Consider the following 15037-nt stretch of genomic DNA (forward strand, 5'->3'; position numbering starts at 1 on the left):
TAAAGAGTGATCAGTAATCATGCCTTTAATAACTTGTAAATAATTTTTTTTAAATTCCAGGCAACTAAGATGTACATTTGTTGTGTGTATCTGGCATCTGAAAAAAAAAACCAAACAAGACCACAATCGGTTCTGTTTCTTCCCTTTTCTAAAGCACATAAGTTAAAGTATCAGTCATCTCAATATACAACAGTTTAATGAAAGAAAAGGGCTTGTTCTGTTTTTACAATTCAGTGTCACCTGTTACCTGAAGCATTAGATAGACTTTTAGCTAGAGAACTTTCTTACAGCAAATAGGAAAACTCAGAACTTAGGCTGTCCAGAAAAATTCAAGAAATTTCCACTCCCTGCTCTCAAACTACACTTCCTACTAAAGCATCAGAATAACATTTTCCTGTTAGAAAACAAAAGACCCCAAAAACTCTTCAAACACACCAGGGAAACACTGTCTGTACCATAGAGCTTATTAAACTCAAAACACTAAAGGTGCAACAACCTCCTCTTCCACAACTTAAACACAGAACCTGAATTCAGGTCAGGATGAACAAGGGCAGAAAATGCCAAACTACCGGTGGCCTTTGGTGCCTGCTGCTGCTCAGTGTCTTCCTGAGCTCAGTATCCAGTAAATGCTGTCAGCTGTGACAGCACCTGCAGCCTCAGAGACCTCAGCCCACACAGCAGATCTGGCTGAGGCCTTTTCATGATTTCCTTGCTGAACTTAGCTCAACCCCACCTTGCATAGCCAGGATTGGAATTCATATGGAAAGACACTAAGGACCCTCCTCTCACTCTGTTGCTGGGGCTCATCCCTTGTCACAATTCAGCCAAGTAGCTCTGGCAACCACCCAATATTCTTGACCATGGATGGTTTCTGTAGGTGTCAGATCACTTTATCAGCAATACAGCATGGCCTTTGATGGAGGGGCATTGCCCTTGCCTCTTCCCATTACGGGGCATCTGAGCACCATGTCCATGGGGCTGCTCCTCATGACACTGCTGGGAGCTGGTAGGAAAAGCCTGTGCTCTAGCACAACATAGATCACACACAGGGAAATGGGACTTAGGCAGAAACAGCTCAGAAGGCTGATATATCTATCCATTCCCTAGCACTGAATAGAAAACGTCTGAGCTAGGTGGGGAAAAAAAAAGATGAAAGAATACAAAATGAAGCAAAAACGTGACTTTTACTGCTTTTTCATCTTCCATAGTTTTGACTGAAGAACCTGACCTATAAGTGCAGCTAACTCCAGAGACCAATGTACTCTTTCACAGTCTTGTGTGTGTGCAGCACTAGAACAAAGTCACGACTACAGGTGTGAAGGAACAATGTCACAGTCCTCAGAAGACCTGCTCTGTGCACTTGCCAGTGCTTGAGTTTGCTGATAAAGTTAAGCAAAGAGGTTCATTCTTCTTGAGCACAAAAAAAATCTGTCAAACCAGCTTCTATTACAGAGATTCTAAACTGACATAAATAATTATAATCTTGATTAAAAATAATATATTATTCTAGATTTTTGGTTTTTTAGTTCTCATGTAAAATCCCTATACTCTTGACATCTAGGAACAAAGACAAAATAAAAACCAGGCACTTGCTGTGCCTCAAGCACTATTGTGGTGTTTAAGGGACACAGAGGAATTCAACAACTGAGATTAATGCCTACAGTGGAAAACAAGAGGTGTTCTTCATGCCGTTGGCTTTTTCAAGTCTCGGATTTGCTTAATCAGGTAGTTCTTCTCATCAGTGAATTGTTCGTCGTCCGTCCTTTCTTTCTGGAAATTGCTCAGAAACTCAATTAGCTTGGGTTGGTTTTTCAACAGGATCTCCACAATAGGCTGTGTTTTGTTTGGACTGGCCACAAAAACCTAACATGCAAACAAAATCAGGCACAGAGAGACAGCAAGGGGGTGGGGACAGATTGAGAGAGAGAGAGAGAGAGAGAGAGAGAGGAGCATCAGTCACAGCATCCCCATAAGTTACTTTCTAACAAGGCTGGCAGGCAGATACTCTACTGCTACACACCTTGTCCCAAGGCAGTCCGACAGGAGTTCAAACACATTGGTTCGACAGCAAACTGAACCAAAACTATGCCCGCATGGGGTATCGCTTCCCTTTCACTTTGCTCTTTGGTGATAAAAACTTTTGACTGTAAATCCAGCTGTTGAGAGGGAGCTATCAATTCTCAGCCTCTTCCCACCCACAAGACAAATACACAGAAATCAATTATCAGGAGAACAGAAAAGCTTTGTGTCAGTATTGATATCATTTCCGTTTTAACCAGGCCTAAAATAAGACCTGCCAGCTTTGTTTTGGTTTGGAAAAATATGTCAGAGGCCTCACTTGCCTCTGCCTAATCCATTCATGGGAGCATGGAAACAGCAGCAGGAGGAGGAGGATTTTGGTGTGCCCAGCACCTTTGCAGCCCTTGCTGACCAGAGGAGGGTGACAATGCAGGAAGGTGACGTGAGACACAGATACTCACCCGGCACAGCCAGCCCAGCACTGTGGGCTTACTGGCCTTCTTCAATGCTCTGATTTTTCCTCCTGTCATTGTTAAAGCTGCACTTTTCCAGCTCTGAACATGACCCCTCATGCCACAATGCTATTTCTTTAACATTTTCTCTGGGTTAAGTGCAAACCTAAGACTGGTTGCAAAGGCCAGCGGTGAAAGGCTCCTTCAGGGACCTCGGGATGCCACAGAGATGGGACTGTCTTTTCTAGGATGTCGCCCAGGAGGGGCAGATGGGGCAGGGGCTCACGTTGGGAACACACGTGCGGCTCACCCTGACCACCCCAGGAGCAGCTCCCACATCTGGCTCACACCAGGGTTACCATGGCTGGTCAACAAACAGCGCCTGAGTGCTTGTGCAACGACAGAAATAACTCCAGTTATTCTCTACCCGATGAGAAGAAATTAAGGATGGACAGAACTGGAAAGCGTCCAGTTTCCCTCCAAGGCTGTCCAAACCAGAATGAAAACAAACATCTGCTGACAGTACAGAATGGCATGTTGTCCTGCCGAGCACGGGCAGCACCACCACTGGCTCCCGAGCTGGGGCTCTTCTGCAGGTCCTTCTGCCTCCCCTGAGGTTGTGCCCACAGGAAAACCTGGGCCACATCCAGCTGCTCAGGGAGGAGCTGTGCTACCTGCTGAGAATCAGGCACGCTGTCCTGGGGGGCTGTGTTACAGCCTCTTGTCCCTAAGACAACACCTGGTAAAGGCTGGGGCAGGGTTCAGATTGCACCCACCGTTAGGCTTCATACTCCAAAATCAGAGGATGTTATACAAGTGGTGGGGCAAATGCCACATCAGGGGAACATGTGGAAGGAGTGGAATTCAATACACACCAATAGTACCCCACTGAGCGCTTCTGCCCAAACAGGAATCTTCAATTTTTCATTTCACAAAGGTGAGACAGAGCATCTGCTCTTAAACCCTGGTATCCTGATGCTAGAATAGTCTTAATCTCTGTCTATGCTTTTGTCTCCTCTGGATCCCTCCTCCTCAGGCTTCTCCTAAAAGCCCCTGCTGCAAGGTACTTTGCCCTCTGCTGTGCAGAAAGAGCTGCAACTTCTGCCATGCTGGGGGAACACGCCCCGTGTATTACAAAGTTTTCCTTGATCTGGTGTCCAGGCCATGGTCCCAGTGACAATACACTACCTACAGTTATTCACACAGGCCTCCACCTTGCCCTTCTCTAATTACCCTGAGCTATCATCTTAAATGGTTCCTTTTTATTCCCACTTGCCACCTAAAACTTCTCAAGTGCAGCACTAGCAGCCCCCAAGGATCCCTTTTGAGCAGCCCCTTTCCTGCACGATGCCCGAAGTACTCACAGGGCAGCCTCGTACCAGGGACACATCTGCCTGTGGGTGGGATGGGCAGTTCCCAGCTCTCACTACACCTGAGGCGCTCTCAACAGCTGCAGCATCTGAAAGCAGCATCTCCTCCTTTGCAAATAACTTTGATGCACTGCTGTTGACGCATTGGTTCCCCTTAGACTGGGAGAAAAAGGGTTTGGGGATGTAAATATGGACGTGCTTTACAGCTTTCCAGTCTGGGCTTTATCTACATGAATATTGAGATCTCCTGAGTATGGACATGTGGCTCTGGATGAGGCTGCAGCACTTCATGCTCTCAGCTGGAGCCCCAGGATGCAGCTCCCTGTGTGCTGATCTACAGCAGGTGATCATGCTGATGGAAGCTGGATTCTTCCAGGATTTGGACTATGATAAGCCCCCAGTCATCTGGAAGAGCTGGCATGGGGAAAAGCAGGATGTAAGCCTACAGGTAGGGATTTACAGATCTTCATAAGAAATTTTTATTTTGGAGTTCAGTTCACCCTTGGTGATGAGGAGAAGAAACCATCAAATACACTGGCAAGACCCCCATGTTCAGAAATCATCTGATAACAATGCAAATGGAAACCATCAAAGAAGGCCTGACCTTGAAGTGCTGAACATCTTCCTTCAATGAATATTAGGCCTCCCTAATATTTATCTGAAGGGTGACTCTCAAAATGAAGAAATCTAAATAATTCTTGTTGTAAAAGCTCTCTGCTCTGCAAACGGAACTGGAAGGTTGGTGGTAAGCCTAGTACATAGCATTTCACATTGGACCTACCACTGGTATTACCATAGCAAATAATAAAGAACTTAGTTTCATAGAAGCCATCACATCCTGTTTATCTTCCTGCTCAACTATTTATAGATTACAATCTTCCCCTTGCAAAACTGGCAAAGTGAACATTCAAACAAAGATCATCTCAACTGCCAGTCTTGCTCAGTGTCAACAGGGACTCGTAAAGAGAGAATGTTCAAGGACCAGAAAATTCCTGAAATGTTATTCAACACTTTGGCTAAGCAAACAAAATCAATTCTGTCAGTATCAACTGACCAGTTTCACAGAGCCCAGGGGTAGGACCACCACAAGACTTTATGTTAGAAAAGGTCCCCCTCATTCAGAACTCTGTGTTGGCACAGAATAGGAGATCAGTCCCTAAAACCAGAAACATTATTAATGCGTTCTGGAACATTTCAACTAAAATGAAGTTGGATGAAACCACAGAGAACTTGGTTTCACCTGTGGTTTTATTATGAAAAGATATATGTTCTAGAGTACTAAATTCAGATAGATAAGAGAGATGGAGACCCAAAATAAAGACAGTACCCATTTAAAATTCCAACTCTAAATATAGCTATCTAAAACAGAAAAAGCTCCATTTCACGAGTATTTGTGAAAGACCTGGAATGAAAATCAACTCCAAAGCTTCAAAAGTTGTCCAAAGTGCAATAGTTGTTATCTTCTCCATTAAAAGTCTTTATGTATTTCTTCAAACAAACATTAAAATAACTTGATTAGAGAATTTGACCTTATTTCCTTACAATTAATAACCAGGCATTAACACCTTCTGGGGCAAGAGCAGAGCAAGAGCAATTATAGGATGCCCTGGACTGAGTATTTTAGGACTTGCTCTGGGGTCATGCACAATGTCACTGTCAGGACACTGCACACACAGAACACACACGGTTCATGCTGCTTATAGGACAATGCTTCTCATAATAATCCTTGTCCTTTAGATTATCCAGTGAGAAACAGAGAAGACACATCCCCACAAACACGGCCTCAGCTTCGTACCAAGAGCAAACTGTCAGTATGGTCAAATTATGTGAGGCCATTTGTAGAGCAAGCTGCAGGAGGTAGCTCATAATGTGCAGGAAAGAGAATGGAAAAATGAAACTGAGGTCACAAAACACTGTGTACCCATTCTATTTTTAGATTTAAACAGTAAAATACATCTTGCTAAATGTCCCCTTAAGAGCAAGAAAGTCGCATAATCCCAGCTCACTGCTACAGGGTGTTTTCCTCAAAATTAGCAAATTGTGTATGTGAAATCCAAGAGAGCTGTTCCTATCCTTTGTTTTTGACTGTGTGAGGTTAGTACCATATGTCTGAAAGACACAGCCTCCCCTACAGACAGGTGAACTCAAAGTAGGCTCCACTAATGGAACACATCACAAACCCACCACAGGAGCTGGAGAGCCCTTCCCAACATTTGATCCCCAAAATGTGTGCGCTCAAAACTGACATCTCTCCACTGAAATCACTGCAGAGAAGAACCAGTGACTCTCAAAGCCTACCACTCTAAGTGATCCCCTTGGATTTATTTATGAAGGAGGAGGGAAGGGGTGAGGTCTGTTAGCTTTTCCTCATTATTAAATACTGGTAATCCTTATGCGTACGTTGCCTGGGACATCCAGTTTTAGAAAGCAGCTGCAGACCTTTAGGATGGTGCTGCAATGCAGAAGGTCCATTTTTTCCAGGCAAAAAAAAAGAGAAGAGACTGGAGTTAGGACGAAGATCAACCATCACCTAAGTGGAGAATAGAAAAAGGCACAGCAAGTGGGCACTCTGTCTTCATTTTCCCACCCACAGTAAATTGGATGAATTAAGTACTCCAGAGCCTGGGGGTATTGGCATTTTTAACCACAAAGTGTTCCTCCAAAATAAGTTTGCACTAGAAGTGCTCATCACTTTCATCTCTATCTCACAGTTTCAAATCTTCAATAATTAGAAATTTCCTCAGGCAGTAAGAGTCACAAGCCTTTTTTTGGGTCAGCTAGGGCACAGCAGCATTGCAATCTGGATGCTTACAAAACAAACACTTTTTCATTTCAACTGTGTCTAACTGGTGAAACATCTAAATCAGGTAATTTAAACCCAAATCTTTTGGCAGCTCAGACAGAGCAGCAAGTATCCACTTCTTAGCAGACCTTTGATTCCAAATCACTGTGGTTAGTCTACTGTAATTTCAGCCAGGACTGCATAGGTATTTTGCAAGCATAATTTAAAAATGCAGGCACAGTTCAAAATTTATGAAATTAGAAGCCGAGGACAAGATTCCTCTCCCAGTTACATTAACATGGAATATTAGAGCTGACAAGAGAACTGGGCTGAGGGACACAAACCCAGAAACAGGAGGCAGGGACGCTGCAGAACTGGGCACAAACAAACTTAAAGACATAAGGATTTCAGTAGTTCTCAAGAAGTTAGAACTCAATTTAAGAAGTGAAATCAGAGGGAAAAGAGCTTCTCTGAGCCTCTCTACAAAGCTAATTCACAATGCAATTTCCTGTAACAAACCCGGTAACAACCCTTTCCCCTAGGGAGGAGCTGGATGCTGCTACATCCAGGCAACCCAGATCCTCAGTGAGGAGGATCCTGAAAGGGTGTTGTGGGAGCTGCTGCGCCTCTACAGTTACTCTGTAGTGTGCTGCTGGAGGTTGTGAACCAGCAATTTCCAGCTGATCAGGCTCTGCTCTGAGTCTGCAGCTCCCCCACCACGAGCTCTGTGCATGTGAGGCAGTGTGAGGAATGCCATGGGAATGCCTCGGCCCTGCTGAAATGCTGCTGACTGGCAGCACTGGAAAACACCAACAACATCCCGTGGAGGTGTCTGAGGACAGAGTCTGGCCCTTTGAACTGAAGAGACACAACACCGCTGTTGCTCATGGTTTGTTCTGCTGGCACTCCAAGGTCCAAGCTTTATGTCCATATGCCAGCAACTGCAAGTGGTCAAGCAAGGATGAGCCTGCAATATCCCCACTCTAACTGGAAATAGGATGCAACATACTGGAAGAGAGGAATAGGAAGGCAAAATGGGAGGAACAGCAATGTGTGACATTGTTGCATACTGGAATCCTTTTACATCATTCCAAGTCCTTTTGAATGTCACCTAAAATAAGTGAAATCAGCCATTCCCAAGGCCTGGTCCATGTCTATCATGAATTCAGGAACAGCAACTCATGCCTTTCATAAATAAAAATCTTGTATTTTTTCACAGAGTGTCTAAGAAACCCCAATCCCCTGATACCTTCTCTCCACTGGCATCCTAAAGGCTACAAGTGCCTGGAGCCAGACTGCTTGCTTATCTTGGAGCCACACACCTCCTGATAAGGAGGAGGAGTACAAGTTACTCACAGTGGTTCAGTTGACTGGAGGAAGTCAGCAAGGGAACAGCTTACCAAGCTGCTTATTTCACAAAAGGAATTTTCTTGAAATCTTCCCTGAAGCTTTTTTTTTTTTTTTTTTTTTTTTTTTTTTTTTTTTTTTACAAAAGTAAAAGCTTTTTGGAGAAGCTGAATATTCTCTAAGTCTCCACACTGAAGATCTGAAAGCTTTTTTCCCAAATCAAAAATGGCAAAAGTACTAAATTTAACAAGTCACCCTGAATTTGTGGAGGGTGTTGTAACCTCTTTCCACAGTCATTTGGTGTTATCTGGTATCTTTCTTAGCCAACATAGGGAAGGGATATCCTTAGAGGCCCAAAATTCCTTTTCTGATAATCATTAACAACTCTATTTATAGCTTGAAATTAACATGTTCATTCCAAATTGGAGTTAGTTTTGCATAACAATCTGACTCACCCTCTGTTCCAGAGCAGAGAACTCTTTTGATAGGAAAATGGTAAACTTCTAACTTGTTAACATTGATCATCATGAAAAAAGGGACACTGGTTGTGCCAGGTAATTGTTTAACACTGCATTAATGTCACTGCCAAATGATGGAAGGATAGTATTAATTTCAAGCTCAGATTTACCAAACCATTTTAATACCTTTAAAAGCATATTTTGCTTGCACTGATGCCCAGCACCAGCACCACCTGCTTTTAATCTAAGGTAGAGTTTTAAGACCTTTAAGGTAAAGACCTTATCTTTACCTAGAATCACATGGTAAAATGATCCAGGAGTAGGGAGAAGGTCCCCTGGATGCTACCTAGAAGTTGTGTATTTTGGCTACTTGACTGACTACCCCCAGCTCAAACCAAAATGATGCTGCTTTAGGTCTCACCTGAAAGGCCTTTTCAATTATGACACTCAAATACTGCAAGTGACTGTAAACCTCAACCTTTGCCTTAATTTTCTGGACTTCCTCTTGTCTACCTTGAAAGATATTTTTATGAGAAGAGAAAGTCTACCACATCTACAAGTCATACTGGCTCACCTTGAACACATGGAATGCTTCAAACTGAATGTTGGGGCTTTTATCTCTCAGCAAGTTCATCATCAGCTTCAGGTTTTCTGGTTTGCTGATGTATTTCGTCATGATGGCGAAGTTGTGTCGGTCCAGAATCAGCTCACCCAGAAGCTGTAAGCAAAATTAGAAAAATCATGTGCTCATCTTCTAAATACTGCAGAGGGGGATCCTGCATATGGGCTGGGTGTAAGAGGGGCTGGTGTGAGTAGCTGGGACAAAAGCAAGCGTAGACAAAGACAACCTCATTTCATTGCCATGTTACATTCACACCCTCCTCTGCTTCCATGTACAGGCCATGCCACACTTGGTGCCACACACAGAGACTGCCACCTTACCACCAAGCACATTGCAGCCCATGTCCTGAACCAAAGCACAGATCTGAGCTCAGAGGAGAAGTGACAGCACTCGTTCCATAGAAATGGCCCAGTGCTTCCCCAGAGGCCCAGGAGAGAAGACACAGTGAGCTCCTGTGCTTTTCAGGAAGAGCATCACAAGCCCTTAGTTCTTCTGTTGTTGGAAAAATGCTCCATTGCCCTACATGCACCTTGATATTCTGCATAACACAGAGTAAAAATTTAGGAGGAAAGTACTGAGAGATTTTACCTTCAAAGATTGTCTCTTTGTTACATAATTCTCAGAATGAAGGAGTTTTTCATAGTCCTCAAAGATCTAGAACAACAAGAAAAAACAAATGCATTAGATTCATGTCCAGCCTTCCTTCTCTTAGTCCTTCTCACCCCAGAGGCTGCAGCAGTGCCACCCTCTAACACTCCACTGCAATGCCAGGCCCAGCTCTTGTGGCCTCTTCTCTTGGCTGGTTATCACACAGTGAATTAACTAATGCCCAGGAACCCTCCTCTTCCAAGTGCTGCAGAGGGGGAATACCACATATGGACTGGATGGAACAGGGGCTGGTGTGAGCCAACTGGGACAGAAGTAAGCCAGTCTCTGGACAGCCTTCTCTTACAGAAGGGTGACTCTGCTGCCAGGACATGTGGGTCCAGCACATAACGTCCACTCACTCATATCGTGGTCATGCCAGGCTGTGTGACTGAGTACAACACCCCAAAATGGTGAGGGGGCATCCCAAATGCTTCTTTTGTGAGGTGCCACCTTGCCTGCCTTCAGCACTGTCACTTGCTAAAGTTCTTTGCCCAAAAAGGTCACTAGGAGCAAAGTGTGTGCTGGATTTTGCAGGGATGGATCAAGGGGATCTTGTGGTCAGGAAGACTGAGAGATAAGGCTGCAGAATGTTCAGACTACCTACCAAACAAGAAACAAGCAGGAAAAATCAACACTGCTGTCCAATAGTCACCAAAAACAAAACAAAACAAAACAAAACAAAACAAAACAAAACAAAACAAAACAAAACAAAAAAAAAAACCAAAACCAACTTGCTTAGGCAATTGATACTCAAAAATGTAAAACATCAGATAAATGTAGAATGGGGACTGTTCCAGTACAGTGCTCTAGTATTAAGGAAAAAGATTAGCGGAGACACTTATTTTGCTCCAGCTGAGCTGCATTAGTGACTCAGCAATAATAAGCCTGCTCTTTTTCTAATCTTCATGGTAATCAGAATGAAAGAACTTTGTCTTTTCATTTTGGCAGTGAAATAAAGAATACCTCAGGTAACACAAAAACATGACCCACAGTCTAATTCCGTGATCTGTACCAATCCAATTTGAGTTCAATCCAATGAAATTTTTCTGACCCACATTTGGTTCAAAAGGGAGCCAAAAAATCAAAGTGAAAAATAGCAGCTAACCAAGGGACTAATTGCCTTAGGAAGGTAATAGGAATACTCAGACCTCAGTCCCTCATTCAGGTGCATGTAATTTCCAGTAATGCTAAAACTTGTTTCAGTAACTCTTCTGTCCCAAAGTAGAGTAAATAACTCCAGTTATTTACTGTCGGTGCTGGAGTATCACAAAACTGTTTAAAACCATGCACAGATTTTCTCCCACGATCTCTTTGCGTGCAAAGTTTCAGTTCCATTCACACTTGAAGAGATCTGATGTACACAGCAAGGAATAAAACTTGTTCTTAACCTCTGAGTTCTCCTGAGAGCTTGGCTGTGTCCCCAGCTGTGTGCAGAGGGGGTATCTGCATCTCACATGCCAGCTGTGGATTCTGCTCCAAAGCAGGGTTTGGTTTTGCAGTTCTGTGTGAGGAGTTTATGCAGAGCACGAAACTCCCAGTGCTTTTTTTTTCAGCCAAGCATAAATAGATTTTTTAAAAAGCCTTTCAGCGTTGATACTTACTACATCATAATTTTGTTCCAGAAATTCTGCCACCAACAATTTGTGTCGCGTTAGCAGGTCCTGGGGAAGAACAGAGAAAGGTTACCTGAGAGAGCAAGTGCCTGTGATTGTCCCTGGATTCTCAAATGTGTTTCAGCAGTTTTGACCAGAAAGCATTTACAAGATGATTTCTATAGACAACACTGCACTCATTAAGTGGTTAGTAGGACTTTAGGGAGAACTCAGTTAATGCAATGCTAACAGAATTAGACCTATTCTAATACTCTTTATTGCTGTTTGCCTCCCACCTTTTCTTGTTGTTGATAGGTCACAGTGCACAGTACTCACATTAAACAGGGATGGGCAAAAGGAAGAAAGAAAAGGAACCCTTTATGGAGGATGAGCTCTGGTCTCCAAGCCAAAAGTGACCTACATGCTCCCCCAGAGATGATGGTAAGCCTGAACTGCTATTGCTCATCTCCAAGAATACAAGGAAAATTCAACCACTGTATATACATATAGCTATTTAACAGTGAAAGCTAGGCACCAACTTAAGCTAAGCCATCCAGGCTCCCTCCACCTCCACTCCCTTCCCTGGAAGGAGTCTCAGGTGAGTGGGATGAGTCTCTTCTGTAGAGCTTTTTCTGCCCAGGGTTGACTTTCTGATGCAAAGCATCAGCAGACCTTCCAGACAGCTGGACAGACTGACTCCCATTCCAGTAGGCTAACCAATTCAAATTTAAATTAAAAGAACCTCTCCCACAGAATGGTGATGCTGGTGCTCAGTGACACCTATGCAAATGTTCAGCTCCAGGAGAAACTGTCTTTTTACTGGATGAATAGCTATGAAATGAGTGGCCAGTGTGAGGCATTTAAGTATGATTTTTATCTTATTGCTTCTTTTAAAATACAACACTGATCACAATAAATGCCTGATGAAGTCCATTCAAGTTGGTATTTTTCTGCTCTTTTTTATAATATTTTTCTTGGTTTCCCTACCCCAGCAGAGGCTGAAGCTGATGAGGAGCTCAAGCAGATGCACAGACGCATCCTCACAAATAAAAGAAATCCTTTACATACTAATCCTTTAATTTATTTTTACCATCAATTATAAGAGGAAAGCAGAGCACTACAAAATCCAGTGCCTGCTTTAAACACATCCCTTCATTTAGCAGGACTGCAGTGACAGCACTTTTAAAGGCTGAGTGAAACACATGATTCAGGAGCTTTTATGCAGGGCACTTGGAGGCAAGTACAAGTCCTTCAATAGGGGGCACAAATGAAATATAATCCAAAATGAGTTTTTCATGGGAAATGATGAGGAAGGATGGAGCAGCATTCAGCCAGCACATCCCAACTGCTGCTTTCACCCTCCACAGACAGCTTATACCTTGAAATACAAGCCCTTTTCCTCTGCATTTTTAACAGCTCTGTTTCCTCTCTGCAGTGCACCTGGATAACTTTAATTAAGAAGTGCATCTTCAGATCATAATTCCACTGCTTCCCTACTATAAATATCCTCAGACTTTAAAACACATTTAATTAAGCCCTCCTCTGGTGCATAGACTATCCAAGGCTTTCAGCTCTGAACCAGACACCCTGGTGGCAACTGCAGACCCAACATGGGGACCCCAGAAATGAAAACGTGAGTTCAGTAATCCAGCCAGCAAACAGTCACAGCACTTATTTTCCCAGTATTAGAAATGAGGCAGCTCCATATTTCAGTCACTTCCACACCTCTTGCTGTTCCAGCTGCTCAGAGTAGCAGACAAACAGGAGATGAAATGAGCAGCTGGTTTCTTTCCAGAACTGACTGTGTATCAGGTGCTGAGGCAATTTCAAAAAGACCTAAAAATGGTGTTCATACATTTCCCCCAAGCATTTTAAAAGGTGAAGTCTGTCCTTTGTCTGAGGATGAACTGCCCTCATACTCCTCTCTTTCCAGTGCATGTGAGGTTGTAGAATCCTATTTTTAAATCCTGCTAAAAATACACTCAGTTCACAGGGGACAGAAGTACATTCTACAGCTGTAGATCTATGAACAACATCAATCTCTCTTCTTTTTGGGAAGGATGTAGCAGTCTACAGTCCCTGCCACAGCTTAATTAACCCTTATTCCCATCCTGCCTCCTGGCTGGGGTGAAGACTGTCCATCACCACCAACACACTCTGCTGTCCTGCTTAAGCAGGACCTGGGGAGAAGATGAAATTCTCTTCTGTCAAGCTGGGAACTGAGTCCAGAAGCACTCTTTCTGACCAGAAACAAATATTCTTCTGAGTATAGGGTAAAATGCCAGAAACAGAAGATTTAAATACCTCAGTTATGTTGCATTTTTATACCTTGTCTGTGTTTCTGTGCTCCTTTGAGTTTCATAACCTTTACCTAATGGACATCACAACAGTGAACCTTACAATAAGGGAAAGATGCTGCAGTTGATTAAGGGGTGATTTGAATTGCTAATCCTGCTCAAGTCATTACTGAAGAATGCAATGTTATCTCCATTATGCAAATCTTTATCCCATTCAGTAGGTTAGTAAACACCAGTAAAATGCCAGGCTTCAGTGTATGTAGAATCACTGAGCTGAGCTCTAACATTCCTTACAATTACTCCTGAGGTCTATCTAATCATGTTTCTAATTAGCTTTGAAAGGAAAGAATAAACAACGTGTTTCTATGACAGCAGGGAGTTCAGTGATAGAAGAAAAAAAGGAGTTGTATCTATATTTAGAACAGTCTTTAACTAAAAAGATTTTCCCTCAGCTTTCTTAAACTATTTTTCAGAAATAAATTAATCTTCCCTGTATGTGAAGTTCACAGGCATCGAATTTATTTTGTTTTTTTTTTACTCAGACTATACTAGCACCTGGTGGGAAGGATGATGGTCACATACAAACTACAAGAAATTTGGCATCTTCACCCAGCCTCATTTTTAATACAACACAAACTCTACCCAGAACACTCTACACTCTACAGAGCCTATGCAGTGCTTCCTCTTACTTAGCTTTTAGCACTACAGTCCTTACACTGAACCATGGCTCACAAAAATAAGACTCTGAATACACTGTAAAACAATCAGCAGGCTTGGCATTAATCTATACTTGACTGCTGAGCTCAGAAGGGACAGCAAGAATTACAATTATTTCATATGCTAGTTTTAAATGATGCCTTCTATTCACTCGTATGGTCATGATGAGCAGTGGGTTTGTCGTGGGGAAGGTAGGGAGAGAAAAAGGTTATGCATTTTACAAGAACTGTAGGTAATACATGATTAATTTGAGTTTTTAATGGTAGCATAAAAGACTGTGAGTTATCAAGGTGAAGAGTGTGAATTAAATACAGATTTACATTTCTCTAAAGATTCTTGGCAGACTTGATTGCTGTTGTGAATCCTGCTACAATCAGACCAAGGGTTAATTAATTATATCCTTTACTGAACAATAAAAAAGCCACCCAGTTCAAAGCAACACAGCGCTCAGTGATGGCTTCTGATGGAGTGCTGCTTTTGACACAAAATGCATGTACTGAATAATTTACCTTGAATGTAGCAAAGGCATCAGAAGCAATATCAAATGTTGACATTTCCACATACTTAAAAAAGTCTCTGAACTGTTCTGAAAATAGTATGATTTTGGCCAAGGGTTCATGGCGGATACACTCTCTTAGCATGATTCCACAACGTAAGGCAATATTTGGGGATTCATATCTGGAGAATGAAGAGAAACAGAAAACATCAAAACATAGAAGAAAGAAGATAAACA

At 42.8% G+C, this 15037-nt stretch overlaps 1 protein-coding gene across 10 annotated transcripts in view; it reads right to left on the bottom strand.

The window, feature by feature from the left end:
- The window catches only part of CAB39L (calcium binding protein 39 like), a 61613-nt gene continuing 46576 nt past the window's right edge, over positions 1–15037 (bottom strand). For 9 of the 10 annotated variants that reach the window (XM_041407227.1, XM_041407232.1, XM_041407235.1 and 6 more), the window contains 5 exons: positions 14814–14982; positions 11300–11359; positions 9639–9704; positions 9003–9146; positions 1–1863 (listed from right to left, as the gene is read on the bottom strand). In XM_041407227.1, coding sequence (XP_041263161.1) covers positions 1684–1863; positions 9003–9146; positions 9639–9704; positions 11300–11359; positions 14814–14982 — 619 coding nt within the window. In that variant the 3' untranslated portion in view covers positions 1–1683. The remainder of the gene's footprint in view (positions 1864–9002; positions 9147–9638; positions 9705–11299; positions 11360–14813; positions 14983–15037) is intronic. The other variant, XM_041407228.1, reaches the window with a different exon arrangement.

Source organism: Onychostruthus taczanowskii, unplaced genomic scaffold (assembly GCF_017590055.1).
Source record: "Onychostruthus taczanowskii isolate IOZ18803 unplaced genomic scaffold, ASM1759005v1 scaffold26, whole genome shotgun sequence".
In the NCBI taxonomy this organism is placed as follows: domain Eukaryota; kingdom Metazoa; phylum Chordata; class Aves; order Passeriformes; family Passeridae; genus Onychostruthus; species Onychostruthus taczanowskii.